Source organism: Carassius carassius, chromosome 37, assembly GCF_963082965.1.
Source record: "Carassius carassius chromosome 37, fCarCar2.1, whole genome shotgun sequence".
Taxonomy (NCBI): domain Eukaryota; kingdom Metazoa; phylum Chordata; class Actinopteri; order Cypriniformes; family Cyprinidae; genus Carassius; species Carassius carassius.
The window spans coordinates 16,313,864-16,335,005 of NC_081791.1; the positions used below are offsets into that span (position 1 = coordinate 16,313,864).

Genomic DNA, 21,142 nt, shown 5'->3' on the forward strand with positions numbered 1-21,142 from the left:
GATTTAGGTAATATTATTATAACCCGATTGTGTTTGTCTCAACATATAGGTGAAACAGGATTTTTTATTTTTTATTTCTTTTTCAGAAGGTTTCCAGCCACTGACGATATATAAAAATTATATAAAATACCTCATATCTAAACATCTAAAATCAACCGATACAGGTCTCCCACCACAAAGGTTGGTAGACAATAACACATCCTAGCACCATTGTAACAACAAAGCCGAGACAAAATTGTGGTGGGCGTGACATATTCAACAGAACATTACATTTTTTAGTAATGCCGATCAGAGCTGAGACAGACGTCTGCTTTGATTTCTTTTACTGTCTATGGATGCGACATGTGATGTAGCATGTCAATTACCACACACGGCTAAATAAATCACTACATGCATCAAAATTAATCATCACACACAGACGAAACTGGAGAAAGTGCTACACAGAAAGAAACGAGTCTTGTCAATCAGACAAAGACGACGCCAGGTGAGTTTACATTCTGATCTCATCCAGACAGCTGACAATTAAGCAACATTTATTTAATTATCATTTAATAGTTTTAAAAAATACGTCATGCAAACACATGCTCATTGTGTCAAAGCTGCAGTCTTATGAAATTTCACTATGGTATTGTGCTCTTTTTTTTTTTTACAGACATCAGTTTGTCAATTGATCATGTTTAAAGCTCATGCATTGAGCATTGACTTCTCCGTGTCTGGAGCTGTAGTTTAATAACGCGTTTGAAATGTTATAAGGGCTGAACGATGCTTTTCATTTGTCAGCTTTCATTGCAACTGATCTCTAACGTATATGTCTGCACTGTATCCCCTTTGAACAAAGAAAATATGAGATCAGCTAAGCGATTCTTGTTATACTGCTAATATAAGGCAACATATTCCTCATTTTATGATTTTACGTATAGTTATTGTATATACGTGGACAGCAAAACATTTATATCCTATACATACACAATGAGTTTTAGCAATTTCCCAGTCGTGGACGAATCGTTGTTTTGAATCTTTTCAATGAATCGTTTCAACCGTATTGACAAACCCACTCTGAACAATTCTAATCGCGTCAGAAACTCGAATCCCCTTTTTAGGACGAGTCGGTAAGATAAATTATGTTAAATGAAATGTATTAAGCTTTCAAAATTGTTTTTAAATTAGAGAAAACCCTAAAAAAGAAAAAAGTAATAAACGGCAATGTGTGTCGCGGCAGTATCAGGGATCTTGTGTAAACCTGCTGCGTTCATGACGTAAAATAATTGCAGAATTATTTTAGAACCGGTTCTTTGAAACGAACTGTTAGAAGGAGCCGATTCGATAAAATGACTCGGACTTTCCATCACTGTAGTTAAGGAGTTGTGATTTAATAATTGTGTTGTAGCTTTTAAAGATTATAGAGGGGGCGTTATCAAATTGCTCGACAACATCTTGTTCAGTTCTGTTTGTATGTGAGCAGTTTTATTCGAAACCAATTTTAAGAGCCAGATAATAATAATAATAATAAAAACTAACATCCGGCGCGACCTTAAAAAGTGACGTAAGCCTCCAGCACTCATGCGGCTTTCATTTACGTCAACAGCACACAAGCTCCCAAACTGAGGCTTTATGCATTTTTTTATTTGTGCTCTTTATACTCATCTGCTGCACTCTAGGATTCAATCCGAGATATTCTTCATAAAGCAGAGAAACGAAACTAAAGGAAAGGGCGTCCATCAGATCAGGTAGTGCTGGTTATACTGTTATTGTGCTGCATGACTTGTATAGAACAGAGGAAGAGGGGAGATGCTCTGTCTGGATGGCACACTGTGTGCTGAGTCAGATTTAATGATACATAGAATGTTTGTAGGCACAGCTTGTCTAGAATATAGGAAGAAAAGTGCAATTTCTACATGAACTGTGCAATCTGATCCTCACATTGCTGCTAAGTTACGGTAAAATCTTAAAATATGAGAATACTTTCTTTTTTTTCTAACAGTGTACAAAGCTTTCAAAAACGTTCTCATATTATTATAGTCATTTATTTTATTATTCATTTGTTTATATTATTTGTTTATTAACACGGTACAGTTTTATTCTAGTAGCAATGGTCTTACAATGGTTACAATTGTCATTTTTAGTAAATCTTTTGATAAATGCATCATTGCCTGAAATGAACCATCATAATACAAGTTTTCTCAAATTTTTTACTGTTTTTAAGCGCCACAAAGAGACTTATCTATAGAAACCCTATGCTGAGTGCCTACCAAAAGCAACAGTTTTATCTCATCTGCATGTTTAAACAGTTTATTAGTGACCTCAGGTTTCAGACCGCAGTGTTTGCTTTGTATAACTAAAGGATTTCTACATCTGAAACCCCACAGCCATCTTGTGGGCAGCCGCACGACTGCTGGCTGTAATACTGAGCCTATGATTCCATGCACTTTTCATGCTCTTTCACCTGTCGGCTGTTATTTGGAGTAACATGAGTAATGCTTTGGAGCTGGAGTGGTATTGTAAGGAAAACTGTGCCTTTTAATCGTTCTATTCACCAAAGCATCCCATTGCTGGGTGCTGTATTTGATTTTCTTTAATACAAAATCCACCTCAACACTGATATAGAAGAAGTGGCATCTTGCAATCCCATCTTTGTCAACTGGAATGCTATTTATCACCCTCCTTTAAAATGTCTCACGCAGCTCCATCCCACTCAAAGTGAAGTGTATGACAGATACCAGCACATGCTACCGTGGGCACCTTGGTTTCTATGGTGATGCTTTTGATGGAGAGTTGATTGTGTGCAGCTGGCTGGCCAACTCATCACGAAGTGTCCTGGTCCAACCTTTCCATCCCACTGGTCCTTTCAGCTGGAACACGCTTTCATTTTTATAATCAACCAGCCGGTTTATTTATTCAGTGAGTGTGCAGGAGTCTTTGTGCACAGGAGACCAAATATAAAAAGCTTTCAAGGCCTCGGGCCAGTAAGAAAAGGCCACTGACTATTCAAGAGCAAACCATATGTAGCTATAAGCTATAAAATGAGTGGGAATTTTTGAAGTGATCATTTTCATGATATTTAATGCTTGAGCGCGTTGGCCTGGATCACATCTCCCATTATGATTCTGTACTCGTTGTTCAAAATGCCTCGAAGCAACCATTATGCTGTATGGAAAGGAAATGTGAAACAAGAACGCACAAATTAAGATGGATTTACAGCCTGGGCGAATAACTCAAAGATTGTTAGAGGTAATGCACAGACGGTAAACATGTCTAACAGCTAATTAATAATTAGCTTTAGTTTGAATTAGAGTTCTTAAAAACCCTTGTGAAATCATTTTTTATTTCCTTGACTTAGTCTTGACTTATTTCCTATTGAAAAACAGCCTGGTAAATTTCTTCTTTATTTTCTCCATAGAGAAATTTACGCTCAAGTGAGGTTGTTCATAAATGGTATACTGTATGATGAAATGCTTTTGTTGATGCCATTCACAATGCTTCATGGGACTATAGTTGTGTAGGGAAGTAGACTTTTTTAGATTTTTAAATATCCTTTTGCTGCAAATCAAATTTTGTAATATAATTTTTTGGTTCATTGCTTATAGACAATTATAATCCCTATAGGGAAAATACTTAAAGAACCAAGGCCTCTGAAAAAGTAGTCGGGTTACATTCGATTGGGAGGGGTATTGTCAGTTTTAGAGAGCATTTGATTGGACAAAAATCTGAATAGTGCAGGATGAGAGGATCATTAATACTTTTTGGTTTTCTTTGTAGAGTGTCGATTTCAAATTTGTATATCTGTAAAAAAAAAAATAGTGTCAAGTTCTAGTATTTTCTAGTAGTTCTAGTAGTTCTAGCATATAGAGTATACTAAAATCCACAAAACTCTATGTTTGGTTTTATAAGGATTGTTTCTGTCTTCCTTTAGTGTCTTCGAGTGAGGCCTAGGCTCCAGCTGGCCTCGGTGAGCACTGGCATGATGGAGGGGGGTATGCAGCTGCTGAACCGGGATGGCCACAGCATCTCGCACAACTCCAAGCGCCACTACCATGACTCCTTTGTGTCCATGAACCGCATGCGACAGCGTGGCCTGCTCTGTGACATTGTGCTCCATGTGGCCAACAAGGAGATCAAGGCACACAAGGTGGTGCTGGCCTCCTGCAGTCCATACTTCCATGCCATGTTTACAAGTATGTCTCATTCTCTGTTACTAGTCTTTTTTTTAAGCATTTCATTAATAAAGATAATGGTTGTGAATTTTTTGGAGCACGTTACCATTTAGAAAAAGCTTACACTCATGAACTAAAAGTCACAAAAAAACAAATCTTGACTTCACATGGTCTTTAAGGTGTATTGTGTAGTGTTTATTTCTGATGTATACATAACCTCAGCTTCCTTTTCAAGGCTTTCCTTCCTTCCAGCCGTTCCAATGTTTTTTCCATGCTTTATTCTCTTCCCTGTCCTGGTCTCAGATCAGCAGGTGCCTGGTTTTTCCTATTGCTCGTGTGTCCCACCGAACCTCCGACTAGAGTGTGATGGTATGAGTCAGGACAGTGTGGGCTCTTCAGAGCCATGAACTATTCTGAACTTACCATGCACTAGACCTAATAACAATGCACTGATTTATACACCATATCAAAACTTAACACCACAACCTTTGGACTAATTTGTTCCCACACTGAGTTTGTACATTTTTCTTCTAGGGTATACTGTTTGTGTGCCAACAGAATGATGAAAAATAAGTGGTTAATATTGTGTACTTAAAACACAAAAGTAGATCTCTTTCATTTTATAAAATGACGTTACATACGCTTTGTTAGTCAAAGGGAAATATGAAAAGGTTGTTTGTGTAAACAGTACTTAGTACTTTAGTACTTCAACTTATATTATTTCAATAAGTAGCCATGGCGACATTTCTGATTAATTTAGGTAGATTTACATTTAATATAACTTTATTTCGTTTCAGCTTTCTTTCAATTAACAACCGATTAAAAAAAAAAAAAAAAAAAAAAGGTTTAGTTAACAATAACAACACTGTCTCGAGGTTCATTCATTCATACAGTGATTTCTGGTGTCTTGAACATCATTGACCATTGGCAACATATCAAAATCAAGCAAAGTTCATGCAAATGATAACTTTAGGTCACCTGCTTTGATGGACAGTTCACACAGAGGCCACTGTATGTGTGAACAGGCCATAACGGTATAGTCAAACCCCTGGAAACTGCCTAAATCTAAGTGTTCTGCCAAAGCCTCTGTTTGAGATAAACTGCTGTGTGTTGTGACTGTGCAGATGAGATGTCGGAGAGCCGTCAGACCCATGTGACCCTGCATGACATTGACCCTCAGGCTCTGGAGCAGCTGGTGCAGTATGCCTACACTGCTGAAATTGTAGTAGGAGAGGGGAATGTGCAGGTATGTCACCTTTAGTGTCTTTTGAAGTGCATTATGTATATATCACATTCATAATTACCCTGTGTGGGGTCATCCTGTTTGCTTTGTGAGGTACTACCAAGATGGGAAGTTCAGACGGTTTGTGCAAATTGGAAGGTCAAAGGTCGTCTGATACATGTGCTGTTTCAAAAGAGCATGTGCATACACTACAAGTCAAAAGTTTTTAAACAGTATGATTTTTAATGTTTTTTAAAGTCTCTTCTGCTCACCAAGCCTGCATTTATTTGGTCCAAAGTACAGCATAAACGGTCACATTTTGAAATAATTTTACTATTTAAAATAACTATTTTATTATGTGGTGCAGATAGTAAAAAGTGTGACATTCATTTTGACGCGATCGACCTGGGTTCGAATCCACCTTTTCGCGATAATTTTTCTCCCTTTTCAAATTTCAGATCACATCAGAAAAGCAATTATTTCCAATGGAAATTAAGAATAGAATCAAAAAGTTTCAAATAAAGTATTGGGTAGGGTCAGGATAGATGTAGGGGAGGGCTTTATTGTCCCAATAAGGTGACATTCATTTAATAATTTAAATTAAAATTACAATTTACACTCAGTAAGTTAATATTGTATACTGTTTTACAATGTACTACAATACTGAGGTACAGATAATTGCCATTATTTGCAATAAGTAGTAAAATTTTTACATAGTGTAAATAGAATCTATAGCTATCTGCACTTAGTGTATATATCATCTATCGCTAAGAAAATATGCTATTTTCAACTGAATTTTTTCAGGTTTCTTTTATGGATTAAAAGTTCAGAAGAACAGTATTATATATGCCTTTATCATCACTTTTGATCAAATTAAAGCATCCTTGCTAAATAAAAGTATTAATTTCTGTATTAATTTCAGATAAATGCTGAACTTTGGATCTTTCTAATTGGTAGAGAAGTGCGCTATCAAGCGCAAAGTTGGGGGTTTGATTTCCCGGGAACACATGATAGGTAAAAATTGATAGCCTGAATGCACTGTAAGTTGCTTTGGATAAAAGCGTCTGCTAAATGCATAAATTTAATTTAATAAATTTAATATATATATATTTATTTATTTATTTATTTTTTTATTTTTTTATTTATTTATAGAATCAAAGAATCCTGAAAAAAATTTACTCTAAACGGATGATGATGATGATAAATGTTTCTTGAATCTCAAATAAGCATATTATAATAATTTCTGAAGGATTATGTAACACTGGAGAGTAATGATACAAAAAATTTAGCTAAAATTGACAATAAATGACATTTTAAAATATATTCAAACAGAAAGAAGTTATTTTATAACTAAAACGTCTCATTCAAACATGCCCCCACATGTCTACGTCACATTGTGTATATACTTTATTTGCGTAATGCCGCCCAATCTTTATTTTGAAAGATGAAGCTCACGCTTATGGAAAGGGGCTTTACCTTTCCGTTGTGTTCGGCCAATCAGAATGCACAGGGTCAGTTGGCCAATCAGAGCAGACTGTGCATGTCAGAAGGAGGGACTTTATAGAAAACTACGCATTTGAGAGACGCGGGGCATAGAAGACCTACAATAATGTACAGTATTTGAAAAAGAATGTGTTTTTTGAAAATTAAAGCACGTCAACATATTCTGTTACACCAAATAATGATCTTTAAAAAAGCACCTTATGACCCATTTAAAAAAACCTAAATCTTACTTTTCAAAAACATTTGACTGGTAGTGTATGTGCCAGTTATTTTACAGGAAACTGACCTTATGGTGTGGTCACATAAGCAAAATGTTCTATAAAATTTTGTGAAAGTCTAATGTCTGTTGTCAGTAGTGTAGCAATGTAAAAACTCACTCAGAAGTCACTTTCGAATCAAGCAGCTTTCTCTTGGTTAATGCATCTGTGAAATCTGCATGAGGGACATTTTTGCTCTCATTTGAAACTCACGATAGTGTGGGATATTATTGTAATTCTGTAAGCAAACTCGGTTAATGTGACCACACCTTAATGGCTAAATGCTTAATGATGTTAAAGATTCACTTACTTTATTCTAGTTTACCTTCATTTCATCCACTGTATCTTGTCTGAACCTCGAGCAGACCCTGTTGCCTGCAGCTAGTCTCCTGCAGCTCAACGGAGTGAGAGATGCCTGCTGCAAATTCCTTCTCAGCCAGCTGGACCCCTCAAACTGCCTGGGCATTCGTGGCTTTGCAGACACTCACTCCTGCAGCGACCTTCTCAAGTCGGCCCACAAGTATGTCCTGCAGCACTTTGTAGAGGTATCCAAGACTGAAGAGTTTATGCTGCTACCTCTCAAACAGGTGAGCCATCTGCTTTAGCACAGTAATGTAGTTAAATGCATAGTTCACACAAAGATAAAAAAAAAACATTGTCAGTGTTATTATATCTTTATTAGATATTTTTACAAATATTTTTACTTTGCTCAGTTTTAGTATTTCAGTTCTTATGTGCTTAAAATTATTTATTTTGGTCTAATTTTTAAGTTGTTTGTTTTACATTTTTATATGTAATATTTATATTATAAATATGATCCTAGAGGGTATTCAAGAATAGATTTATTCAGGATGTAAAAAGAGGGGTGTAAAGCGTATCCATTAAAGGATGCATGGGGAGCTGAGCCATAACAATCCTTGGAGGAAAAATGGTTTTGGCTACGGATGTCTAATTATATATATATGTCACTGACACCACTTCCTGTCACAGTGGCCTTGAGATTTTTAAAAACAGAATCTCTTGATCCTCTCTCCTCCTCCTTGTCGCCTGGGAAGTCTTGATTCTTTTGACTCGGTCTGAGAAAAAAAAAGATCTGTACCATTTTGACCTTCAGCGCAGGAAGGCTGGTCACATCCTTTCTTTTAAAACGCCCCTCACCCTCTTTAAAAAAAAAAAAAAAAAAAGAATCTCCCTTCTGTTCTGGAGAAAGCTGTCAGATAGAATTTCTATTCATTTCAATGTCAGTTGCTCAGCTGGTGCAGTGTCTCTCGGAATTACGTTGTTCAAATTCTGCCATCTTTTCTCACATGCGCTCTGGGAACAGATGTTTATAATCATCAGAGCTGTAAAAGCCATGTGACCAGAAACTGTGACGTGAAAGGCAGCAGAAAAGGAAATTCATTAATATCCCTAAAGAACATATTACAATACATACTACTGTTGGTTTCTATTTGAAATAGAAATATTTTGTAACATTATAAAAACAAACCCCAAACATTTTAATTGTAGTATATTATTTAGGGATGTTAACAACATGAATTTCTTTTTCTTTAGATTTTTTTAATCATCTAGGATTCCTGAAAAACATTGTTTTCAACATTAACCATCAGAAGCATGTTTCTTGAGCACCAAATAATCATATTAAAATTAATTCTGAAGGGTCATGTGACACTGGCGACTGGAGTAATAGTAAAAAAAAACAAAAAAAAACATGGTTTCATCCAGCATACACAGGAACACGGCTGTGAAAACAAGAGAGATGTTTTTGGCCCTAAGATAATATCGTTATAGCATCTATCAGCAGGAGCTAACTGGACCATACTAATCAGCCAAACCTTGACCTCTTCTTCGACTTGAAAAAGCTAAAATGTCAGAATGCATTGGTCCATGGTGACACTGATATAAGTGCTCTCTGCCTCAGCACCTTCAATACAGTGTCAATCATCCGTTCAAATACACGGTGAAAACAGCACGTTGGTGAGAAGCTGAGACAGCTAATCAGCAGAAAGCTGCTCCTTCTCTCATAAAACACTAATTTCATCATCCCTAAACTGCTCTCTTCGCAGAAAAGCATCTTTTGAATTAATGGAGTGCTGCTGGTATTAGTATCTCTGTGCTTTGAAAGGTTGCGTGATTCTTTGAAATCTCCCTGCTGGTTAGATACTGATTGGAGCGAACCGTTAGGAAGAGGTTGCTGATGACACAGTTCTCCGCTCTCTCTTTCTCTCTCTCTCTCTCTCTCTGATTCTCTCACTCTTAACAGCTGTTGCAGGCTGGAGGCTTCCATTGGCCCCGTATTTAAACCAGAAGACGTGGGAAATGCATGTAGCCATGTTAACTGTGGCCTCTGCCCCAAATAAACAAGCAGTCTGTGACTGTAGTGCTTTTGCAAGTGTAGATTAGATGATATTGTGATAGTAAGCCAAAGTCTGCATTCCTATTTATATTTTGTATATACTCTGATCAATACTGTATATAGCAACTCCACTGGACATTCTGTATATCATGGTTTCACTTACTCTGCACTTTTGTGTATATAAAACACTATATTCTTGCACTTCTGGTTAGATGCTAACTGCATTTCATTAGCTCTGTACTTGAACTCTGCATAATGACAATAAAGTTGAATCTAATCTAATCTAATCTTATGTCAACACAAAGAAAACAAAGCTAATGCGTGCAATTTTTGCATCACTAACAGCAGCAATTGAAATTGGAAAAAGAGTGATAACTGTTTCCCAAACACTTTTATCAGCCTTTCCTCCCCCACCTCCCCGTCTGCCATTGCTTAATCTAAACATTCACTCAGCACTATTGGTTAACCCAGAAGTTGACATGTTAAAGTAAACACAACAAACACAGCAATATTTTGAAAAGAAGTCTTATTATACTTATTATAACTAAGTTGTTATTTTGCATTTTTTATATATATATAATATAATATAAAACTATTTATTGCATGCAAAATAAACGTTTATTTATATAATATATGTGTGTAAACTGTGTATATTTATTATGTATATATAAATACACACATATACAGTATGTATTTTGAAAATATTTCCATGTATAAATATACAAACGTGTGTGCATTTATATATAAATAATAAATATACACAGTACACACACATATATTATGTAAACAAAAACTTTTATTTTGGATTAATCATTTGACAGCACTAATCTACACAGATAATGTTACAAAAATTTATTTTTCAAATAGTCAAAATGATAAAACTGTTATTTGGAATTTAACGGATACTGAAAGAATGCTCATGTTCTCCACAAAAATGTATAGCAGCTCAACTGTTTTTAACATTAATAAAAAGAAGAAATGTTAAATTTTGAGCACCAATCAGCATTTTTTTTTTAAGGATCATGTGACAATTAAGATTGTATTGATGTATTTATAATGATGTATATTTAGGGGTGCTCCGATCACGATCGGCCGATCGTTAATGCGCATCTCGTCAGTAAAGCCGGTTCTCTAATCAGCGGTAAATTCCATCGGGTGCGTGATTTCACATAGAGCAGCTGTTACTACACAGAGCCGTTGTTAACTGAGAAGATGCGCAAATAAACGCTGAAAATGAACGTGGATTTGCGCAGCTTCTCAGTTAACAACGGCTCTGTGTAGTAACAACTGCTCTATGTGAAATATATTTTTAGTATATATTTTGTATGATTACACAAACTTCCTTTCACTTATGTGACTTTGCAATGACATAAAGGTTCCAGTGATTTTTTTTATTTATTTTTTTTATATTTAAATTGTCTACTGAATAGAGAATAGGTGAAAATATACATCTATATTCAGTGTTGGTCAATGTAATACTGACTTTAAACAAGCTCTTTTTCAAACAGAGATCTGTATTTAGACATTCTGTGCAGAACATGATGTGCTCAAACTCAAACTGAGCACATCTGTCCTGTACAATATATTGCATAAGATTAAGATAAGATTAAAACAGCAATTTGTCTTTTAGTTATGCAAACACTTAAGTCCAACTGAAACCATACCACTCCTTTAGTTTTAAGATCGGTTATGATTTGTGCAGGTGCTGGATCTGATTTCTAGTGATAACCTGAATGTCCCATCAGAGGAGGAGGTGTACAGGGCTGTGCTGAGCTGGGTCAAGCATGACATTGATGGGCGGAGACAGCATGTGCCCCGGGTGGGTATGATTCCTGCTGTCAAATTGCGCTTTTAGCAACATCCCAGTAAATCACAGGATTAATGCTTATAAAGGATTATGCCTCTGCAAATCGATACATGTTCTCTATCCCCTCCCTTTGCTTTCTTTAATCCTTTTTACACACACGTCTTACCTCTCACTCTTTCCATCCATGTGTTCAGCTGATGAAGTGTGTGCGTCTGCCCCTGCTGACACGAGACTTCCTGATGAGTAATGTGGATACGGAGCTGCTGGTGCGTCACCACTCCGAGTGCAAAGACCTGCTGATCGAGGCACTGAAGTATCACTTGATGCCCGAGCAGAGGGGTGTCCTCAGTAACAGCCGCACCCGACCGCGCCGCTGCGAGGGGGCCAGTCCGGTGCTCTTTGCTGTAGGTCTGTAAATAAGGAAAAGAGCACATAAAACACATGCATATATGTCAGTGGGTTGGTGGGTTGATTTAAATGCTAAATGTCTTTCAGGTGGGGGCAGTCTTTTTGCCATTCATGGAGACTGTGAGGCCTATGACACTAGGACAGACCGCTGGCACATGGTTGCATCCATGTCGACGCGGCGGGCACGAGTTGGAGTGGCTGCTATTGGAAACAAGCTCTATGCTGTGGGAGGGTACGCAGACCCAAAAGCATCATCTTTGTCGGAGAATCAACTGTTTTTTCCTTTCATAACATTGAACTAAATTGGTAGAGAGACCCTTGTATTGCAGACCTTTTAAGTTTTGAGGCATCAATATGTGTGTCTCACCTGTACATTCTACGTGGCAGAAATGTGCTTCCATAGAAGTTGAACAGTCTTTAACTTGATGCAGCATCTTTAAAATGCAGCACCCATAATGCACAATGCTGAAAAAACACCAAGATGCAACACAGCAGCCAAGGCCACACATCCAGAAATGATTTGTTACATTACAAAAGGAACAGAATGTTCAGAAAGCCCCATTATTTTCTTAAGATTACCTTGCTGAAGCAATCAAAGAGTTACCTAAGATAAGTTAGGAAATGTGTCAGCTGTTGACTAATGAATTTCGGAGAAAGATGACGGTCTTGTCTTTACTTGCATAATGAAGATGCAATATATACAAAAACATGGGAAAGATCTATTGTTCATTTTTCGTCTCTACTTTGGTTTTCCCAAACCAGGTATGATGGCACTTCTGATTTGGCTACTGTAGAGTCGTATGACCCTGTAACTAATGCGTGGCAACCTGAGGTGTCTATGGGAACGAGGAGGAGCTGTTTAGGTGTTGCGGTCCTGCATGGGCTGCTGTATGCAGCAGGAGGATATGATGGGGCTTCTTGTCTCAACAGGTATACTATCTAGACAAACAAATGTGTAAAATAATAGTGGAGAAAGTTATCTAAAATGACTTTGAAATTAAATATAATAATAAAAAGTATCTACAATATACTTGTGTATATATAAAAAATAAAATGTTTCATATAACAAAAAGAAATCTCTTTGATAAGTCTCTCTCTCTTTGATTTTGTATTCAGTGCGGAGAGGTATGACCCTCTGACCAGTACCTGGACTTCCATCGCTGCCATGAGCACCAGGAGGAGATACGTTAGAGTGGCTACATTAGGTAGAAATATGTAATGCTAATGTACTAATAAATGTAAAGGATTGTCATCAGTTCAGCTGCAAGCACTTCCTCTCTATCTTAAGCAGTTGAAATTGAATCACAAACATGAAACCATTTCTCATATTTCTGCTATTAGATGGCAGTTTGTACGCTGTCGGTGGGTATGACAGCTCGTCACACTTAGCGACTGTAGAAAAGTACGACCCTCAGGTAGGTGACACATGTCTCTCTGACATGTTGAAAACATCACTGGGGTGTGATTTATGTTTTCTGTCCATGGTTAAATAAATGCCGATGGATGTTATTTTGTTATTAGAGTAATGCCTGGACTGCCATTGCCAACATGCTGAGCAGGAGGAGCAGCGCAGGAGTTGCTGTATTGGAGGGCATGCTTTATGTTGCAGGAGGCAATGATGGTACCAGCTGCCTAAATTCAGTGGAGCGATATAATCCGAAAACCAACACCTGGGAAGGAGTGGCCCCCATGAACATCCGCAGGTTTGACAGTGACCTTTAAGTGTTTGTTTAAAGGGATTGTTCACCCAAAAATAAAAAACTCAACTCATTAATTACTTTCCCTCATGTCATTCCAAACTCGTAAGACCATTCATCTTCTGAGCACTACATATTTTTGATGAAATCCAAGAGTTTTCTGACCTTGCATAGACAGCAACACATCTATAACATTCAAGGCCCAGAAAGGTACTAAGGACTAGGGGTTGAACGACTTCAGATTTTTTAAAGTCGACTTTTATGTGATGAAAGTCGAGCTGAAGTTGACTAGTCGCTGATGACATCAAATAAGTCTGGAGCTGTGACGAACCCCTTGTGCACATCTATGGCATATGACACATCGCTGCCCACATGGCTATTTCTCCTATAACAGCTCATTTTTATCCGTTCTTTTGCCTTTGGGTCGTTTTATTTCTCACAGATTTCTGCTCGTTATAAATCAGATGTAGATAAAGTAGCACAGTAAAGTAGGGGTGCGCGATAAATATTGTCCGATAATTAATGCGCATCTCGTCAGTAAAGCTGGTTCCCTAATCCGCGGTAAATTCCATCAGGTGCGTGATTTCAGATAGAGCAGCTGTTACTACACAGAGCCGTTGTTATCTGACTAGCTACACAAATAAACGCTGATAATGAACGTGGATTTGCGCAGCTAGTCAGTTAAAAACAGCTCTGTGTAGTAACAGCTGCTCTATGTGAAATCACGCACCTGATGGAATTTACCACTGATTAGAGAACCGGCTTTACTGACGAGATGCGCATTAACGATCGGATGATATTTATCGCGCAACCCTACAGTAAAGATTACATTTATATGAATGAATTAGTGAGAGCGATTGCGTGTGTGAATTATTTCTACATGGCAGCATCTCTCTAGTTGTAGTAATGCTGTGGGATTTAGTTATTAAGAAATATATGTTTGAACTTTTTAGTTTCTAAGCCATTTTATTGAGAAATCACAGAACAGTGTTGACTGTACATTTCTGCGCTCAATGATTCTGTGCGTGAGCAATCTGCGCATGACGTACGAGCTATGTGTGTGTGTTACAGTGCATCAGCGCATTAGATTAGAACGGCGATTAATTTACCTGTACAATAAGCTGTTTAGAATATATATTCTCCTGTTCAATTTCGAGCATCCAGTAATATAATCACACGTCTTGTGGAGCTTTCGGGTTTAAACATTTATTTGTCATTTTAACTGTTTGGAAATGGAGCGTAAATGTGGAAGTCCTTCAAAGATTTATTATCCTGTTGCGTCCTCTATAGGACAAGTGCATTGCATTCGACTACTCGATTATTCTGTGCAACCCCTACTAAGGACTTTCTTAAAATTGTACTGTCGAAAACAAGCTTCGAAGACTGACACTAAAGAGAAGAAATTGTTGAATTTGCAAAAAGTATTCCCGTAGCTTCATAACATTACAGTTGAACCACTGATGTCACATGGACTATTTTAACCATGTCCTCACTACCTTTCTGGGCCTTGAATGTGTTAGCTGCATTGATGCCTGCCGGGTCAGAAAGCTCTTGAATTTAATCAAAAATACCATAATTTGTGTTCCGAAGATGAACAAAGGTCTTAACAGGTTTGCAATGACATGAGGACAGAATTTTCATTTTTGGGTGAACTATCCCTTTAAAGAAAGAAACTACCCTTTTTAAGTGCAAAAAAAATAATTTGGTTCCTAATGGACCATCTCTTCTCTTGATCTTCAGGAGCACCCATGACCTGGTTGCCATGGATGGCTGGCTATATGCGGTTGGAGGCAATGATGGCAGCTCTAGTCTCAACTCCATAGAAAAGTACAACCCTCGTAGCAACAAATGGGTGGCAGCGTCGTGTATGTTCACGCGCCGGAGCAGTGTGGGAGTTGCTGTTCTGGAGCTCCTCAACTTTCCTCCTCCGTCCTCTCCCACTCTTTCCGTTTCCTCCACCAGTCTTTGACAAAGGGTAAAGACCCGGCTTAGCTCCAGCGGCCTGCCCTGTGTGGCCAAGAGGCGCAACTGCTCAGTTTGAGCATCAGACGAGGAGTGTTTCATGGACCACAGTGCCCTCCTTCTGCCTGGAGGAACACTGCAGCATTCTGCAGATTACGAGGGTAAAAAAAGGATGAAAAGAAAAAACGCACCCTCTTACCCTCTAGGTCTCCACAGCTCTCCCCCTATAAACCCCAGTGCTTGAAAGTGCAAAATAATGTTGCTCTGCCATTTTGCGGTCACTTTGTGTATGATGTATATCTAAATGTATATTTATGTTTATGATTCTTTTCTGAAATATTAAGAAATAATATATTAAACAAAAGAAAAAAGAATGAAAAACTTTAGGAATGTAGCTCTTTACAGGTTCTGCCACGCATGTTTACAGAAATTTCATCCTGGCAGAAAATAATATTGTAGTGCTGCTGTGTCACACTAGGTGGCAGTAATGTGCAATGCTGCCCTGTCTCACCACAGATGCGCATGGACATTTAGAAGCAGAAAATTCACACAAAACGGTGGCTGGATTCTACACTACAAACACATGAGTGTGTCAGATCGTGTTGAAATCATAATATATGTTTCACTTATTTTCCTATTTATTTATCAAATATAATATAAAAACATATAACACTATTTCAGAGATGTTTCGAGGATAACCTCTGACTTAAGAGGGGAAATATAGTTTTAACGTACTAATGGACATACTACATATCATAGAAGCACTGGTGTTTGATATGAAATGTTGAGATTTAAGAAGAACAGCTATTTAGTGTTTAATCTAACAGACATGTTTGGTTTGTTTTCTACATGAGTATTACAAGCCTTTGAGAGCTCACGCTCTACATGAGTACAAACTTTACTAATATGACACGTCTATATCACTAACCAGGAGAAATGTCTTTTTAAATAAAGACAATAGCCATACCTAAAACTAGCTGTGACGTTAAAGCTGCACTTTCTCATTTCTCGCGTTTTCGAAAGGGTGAAAGGTGCTCAGAACTAATTCTGATTCAACAGGGAATCAGTAACAATGACACTTCAATATCAAGCCCTTCAATGTGAGTAACTCGGCTATTATAAGCTCTTATATGTTGTATGTCAAATTTTTGTATTTTGTCACAAGTCTTAAGTTCGTAAACAACGTCATTGTGTATTGCATTTTCGATTATTTAATTTTATTTGCCAGGGTTGTCAGATTTGGCAGCTTTGATGGATATAGATCGTATGTGTTGTGTTGTGATGTCTTTGGTAACAGCCACTACCAATGCATCTTACCTCAGATGGGTAGATGAGTGAACGGTGAGTTTTGGCAGTAATTAGTTTATCTGAAGAGAGCACAGATCACCCCAAAAAACGGATAGTTCCCCCAAAATATGGTTGTTCTTTATTAGGTAGAACACAAAGGAATATATTTAGAAGAATTGTCTGTACAATTGGAAGTTAAAAGGAATAAAGACAGTTGTATGTGAAAAGAGCAGCTTGGACATTCTGCTAAATATCTTCTTTTTTTAAAACAAGTTTTGAAATGACATAAGGCTGAGTCAATGATTTTCATTTTTAGGGAACTATACTTTCAAGTCAGTCCTGCTCTCTGCCATTTTATGTAGGTTTTAAAATGTAGCGTAGTATTATATGATTTCAAAACTTCTGAGAAGTTAGGATTTTGTTTCCTTTATTTAAAGGACTTTGTTAATTCAGCGAGACTTGTTTAAGGACAGTAAAAGTTTGTGTCTAGGGAATCAAGAGTGCTGTGTATGTGCGTTTCTGTAGAAGTGAAGCATCCTGCACTTTGACCATACATATATATGTGCACCACAGGACCACAACCACACAGAAAGGAATTACAGTACATGTATATAACCAAATATCCTGAAACTTTGTGCAATGTCAGTGTAACTGTGGCTTTCTTTTTGGATTGTAATGTTCTTGAATGTGTTATTTATATTGTGCCAGTTATGTTTTGCTATATTTAAGAACAAACATGAATTTTTTGCACTAATGTCAAATGGAGCAATATACTGCTGTATACAAGATCAAAACACTACTGTAAATGAAATAAAGCTGTTTTCAGGTGGAATGTGAGTTGAATCTCATTTGAACTATTATTTTGACACGTTAATAAAGAAACCGTTCACCCAAAAATAAAGATTCTGTTGCCCAGATGTCATGACTGACTTTTCCTTGGCAAAAAAAAAAAGGATATTTTAAAGAATGCTGTTAACCAGACAGTTTTTGTGCCCATTGACAAAAGAAAAACCAAAAACACTGAGAAATTTCTCAAAATATCATTTCATGTTCCACATGAGAGAAAAAAAGTTTTGAAACAACAGTGAGTAAATGATGATAATTTTCATTTTTTAACAAACTAATATCAGAAGGTGTTAGCTACTCAGTTTATGTATTAGCATTTGTGCATGTGCTAGTTGCATGTTTAAAATGGCACAAAGAGTTAAAAGAATACAATTATGTCATTGTTTACTCACCCTCATGTCTTATAAAACCTGAATAACTTACTTCAGTAGAAAGTAAAAGAATTCATACCAAAATATTCAAGCTGCTTTCAAAGAAAGTGAATGGCAACCAAAGTTGTCAAGCAAGATTGTTCTCAAATGGTTTCAGGAGTGCATGAGTTGTATGGAGTAGATTCATTTTGCTTAATGTCTGCTCGCCATCCACTTACTGTATGGAAAAGAGCAGCTTGAACATTCTGCTAAACATCTCCTTTTTAGCTTAAACATCATAAAGATGACAAGAGGGTGAGTAAATAATCACAGAATTGAATTACTAGGTGATCAGTCCCTTTAATAAACAAAATGATTTTTGGATTAAGAGCAAGACCATCCAAAGTTGAGCCCATTAGAGTTTTGCTGTCTGACTGATGTAAGCAAACAGCTGAGCACTCTCACTTTACCCACCGTGACCTCAGCTTCACGGCACGAACACCTGTGCTGTACACTTACACACACGTACAGACACATTTGGGCAGTACATCTGATATGATGTATGTGGAGGAGATTCATTTCAGGACTGCAGTATTGTCCTCTTGTTATTTTAGCATCTGTGTTTGTGTATTCCCCTCGTAGCCGTCTGTTGTTAGGCAGCTCTGTTAATGAGGGTAGGGGGCTGGGGGCTCTGTCGCAAGCCACTGCGCATGTCCCGAGCCCTGGAGCGCACTGATATGAGGGACAATGATGAGTTTACAGCCTGGAAAAAACAGCTGCAGGCATAGCTGTACAGCAGAGGAGACGCTAACACGGCCCCAGTGTCTGTCCAGCGGCTACCCAGTCACCGTAAAACAACCTCTGCTAGCTTTTTCTATCATATTAAATACACACTATATAAGAATTCTTACTTTTTAATGTTCATTAGCATTCAAAAGTTAGGGGTAAGGTTGTTGTTTGTTTTTGTCCTATGAAATTCATATTCATACATAGCAAGCATGCATTAAATTGATCAATAAATGTTGTTTTTTTTAGAGCTCTCTATTCATCAAAGAATCCTGAAAAAAAAGAAGTATCATGGTTTCCACAAACATTTTAAGAAATGTTACTTTAGCAGCAAATCCTGCATATTAGAATGATTTTTGAAGGATCATGTGAGACTAAACTAAAGGCTGGAATAAAGGGTGTTAAAAATACAGCTTTGCCATCAAAGGAATAAATTACGTTTTTTTAAACATCTTTTTAAAATGAGTTATTTCAAATTAGTTATTTCACAGTATTATTGTTTTACAATATTTCTTTGCAAATAAATGCATGGTGAGTTTAAGTATAATAATTATTACAGATTTTATATTCATTTATGATGTGAAATGTTACGTTTATTTTTTTGAAAATTTCTTATTCTCACCAGGTGTTTTTTTTTTTGATTAAAAATACAGAATAACAGTATTATTGTTAAATTTAATTTTAAAGCTTTTTTTTATTCACATGATCATCCACAAATTAAATAATAAAAGAAAATTAAAAATAAAACAACTGTGCTGCTTAAAAAAATATATTTTATTTTTTCAAAATAGCATAAATTACAGGTTTATCATAACTGATTAATTTTCAGGATTCTTTGATAAACAGAAAGTTCCAAATAATCTGTTCTAAAATGAATGTCTTTACTGTTACTTTTGAGCAATGCAATGTAATGTGTCCCTGCTGAAAAATCTTTGAAAAACCTGAAAAACCAAACCTTTATATAAAAGTACTACGTTGCCTTCCCTAGAATTACAATATATTTAAAGACAAAGGTTGTTGGATATTGAGCAATCTTTCCAAAACTGATTCAGCACCTGCAGGTATTCCAGGGAATAAGGAAGGATTTGGTTTCGACTTCAACAGTACTTTCTCCTTTTTCTCCACTAAAATCTGGCAATAAGAATAAAAACATTATAGCACATTTGACATTCTCAACATCACCTTTATCAGTTGAACATTTTACAAAAAAATTCACAAAGGCATTTTAGCAAAACAAAAAACAAACAAAAACAAAACTCTTTCACCTGTTTGATGTGGCCATTCAAAGCCTTGTTTATTCCAACTCTTACACCCTGTTTTTTTTTGTACTGTGAGAGCTCTGACACCCGTGGTTCTCTCTTGCACACATTGAAAACAGACAGAGGTGTGAAGTTAGCACCTCTAGTGCACCCAGAGAGTCTGAAAAAACATTACAGAGGGACTTCCCAGATGGGCTCGTGCAGATAGCCTTGCTCAATGCACAGTTCTGATACTTGTGTGTGAGATGTTTGCCTGAAGGATTCATGACTTTGATAGTACATTGTGAACTAAAGTCTGTCTTATCACGATATTTGAGATCATTTATCCTGTAAACTTATTTGAAAACAACTTTATTTGAAATAGTGGTCTACTTGAATTTATGTAATAGATAATGTCATATTATTAGGCGTGTAATACGCAGGTCATAGTGTGGTCAAAATGAATATTAGGGATATGAATCATAAGTAAATGGTGACTGAGAATTACGTGTTTTTCCTCCATTTGTTTGGAGATATAATCCACACACAGTCTAAGCATTTAACCCCATATATGATCCAAAACAGAAAATCTCTTTCAGATGAGGAAGCACTGATTGTTTTGAATAAGATCGGAAGAAAAGCTCGTAAAATGTTGTGGGCAGTCAGATACACTGTTGTGTTTGGCTTGGTTTTCCACTTCCTTCCACATCCGTCTTTTCTCCTTTGTGACAACTTTCAAAAACACAGGCCTAATGTAAACCTTCTGTTTTTATGGATTATATAAATTCACAGTAGTATGCTGTTGTTACTAGACAATGATTACTCTACATACAAAACATTAGTGTAAACAAATCATTTTGTTATATTATCATAATTATAGTGGTTCATCATAGTTTACAACTACTATTGAACCTTATAATGCCATAAAAATAAGAAAACGTATGTGTACTAAAATCCAAAAGGGGTTTATTTTGTGAAAGGTTTGAGGGCTTTAAAAAAAAAATTAATCTCCCTTTTAGATGTTTTCAAAAGATCTGCATTTATTTAAACAAAAATACAGTAAAAGGTTATACTGTTAGATATTTTTACAATTTAAAATAACTTAAAACTTTATATTTTTGAAACATTATCCTTCAGAAATCATTCTAAAATGTTTTATTAATAATATGTATTTTTATTTATCAGTGTTGAGAGCAGGTGTGCTGTTTAATATTTTTGTAGAACCTGATATTTATGGTAACAACATAAAAAAACCTTGCTGAATATAAGTAT

The 21,142-nt window shown here is 36.6% G+C and overlaps 1 protein-coding gene across 3 annotated transcripts; it reads left to right on the forward strand.

Moving 5' to 3' along the window:
- Positions 1 to 325: 325 nt before the first annotated feature.
- On the forward strand, positions 326 to 17,482 carry LOC132118174 (kelch-like protein 17). Of its 3 annotated transcripts, none has more exons than XM_059527810.1 (12): positions 326 to 484; positions 3,911 to 4,172; positions 5,276 to 5,397; positions 7,499 to 7,720; positions 11,192 to 11,308; positions 11,491 to 11,704; positions 11,792 to 11,936; positions 12,467 to 12,634; positions 12,821 to 12,909; positions 13,046 to 13,119; positions 13,226 to 13,407; positions 15,142 to 17,482. In XM_059527810.1, exons 2-12 carry the CDS (start codon positions 3,959 to 3,961, stop codon positions 15,368 to 15,370), a joined length of 1,776 nt encoding a protein of 591 aa, XP_059383793.1. In that variant the 5' UTR covers positions 326 to 484; positions 3,911 to 3,958; the 3' UTR covers positions 15,371 to 17,482. The 3 variants fall into 3 exon arrangements, with proteins under 3 accessions (XP_059383793.1, XP_059383794.1, XP_059383795.1); XM_059527811.1 differs by lacking the exon at positions 326 to 484 and adding an exon at positions 1,566 to 1,727; XM_059527812.1 differs by lacking the exon at positions 326 to 484 and adding an exon at positions 1,576 to 1,736 and having other exon boundaries at positions 3,921 to 4,172.
- The last annotated feature ends 3,660 nt before the right edge of the window (positions 17,483 to 21,142 follow it).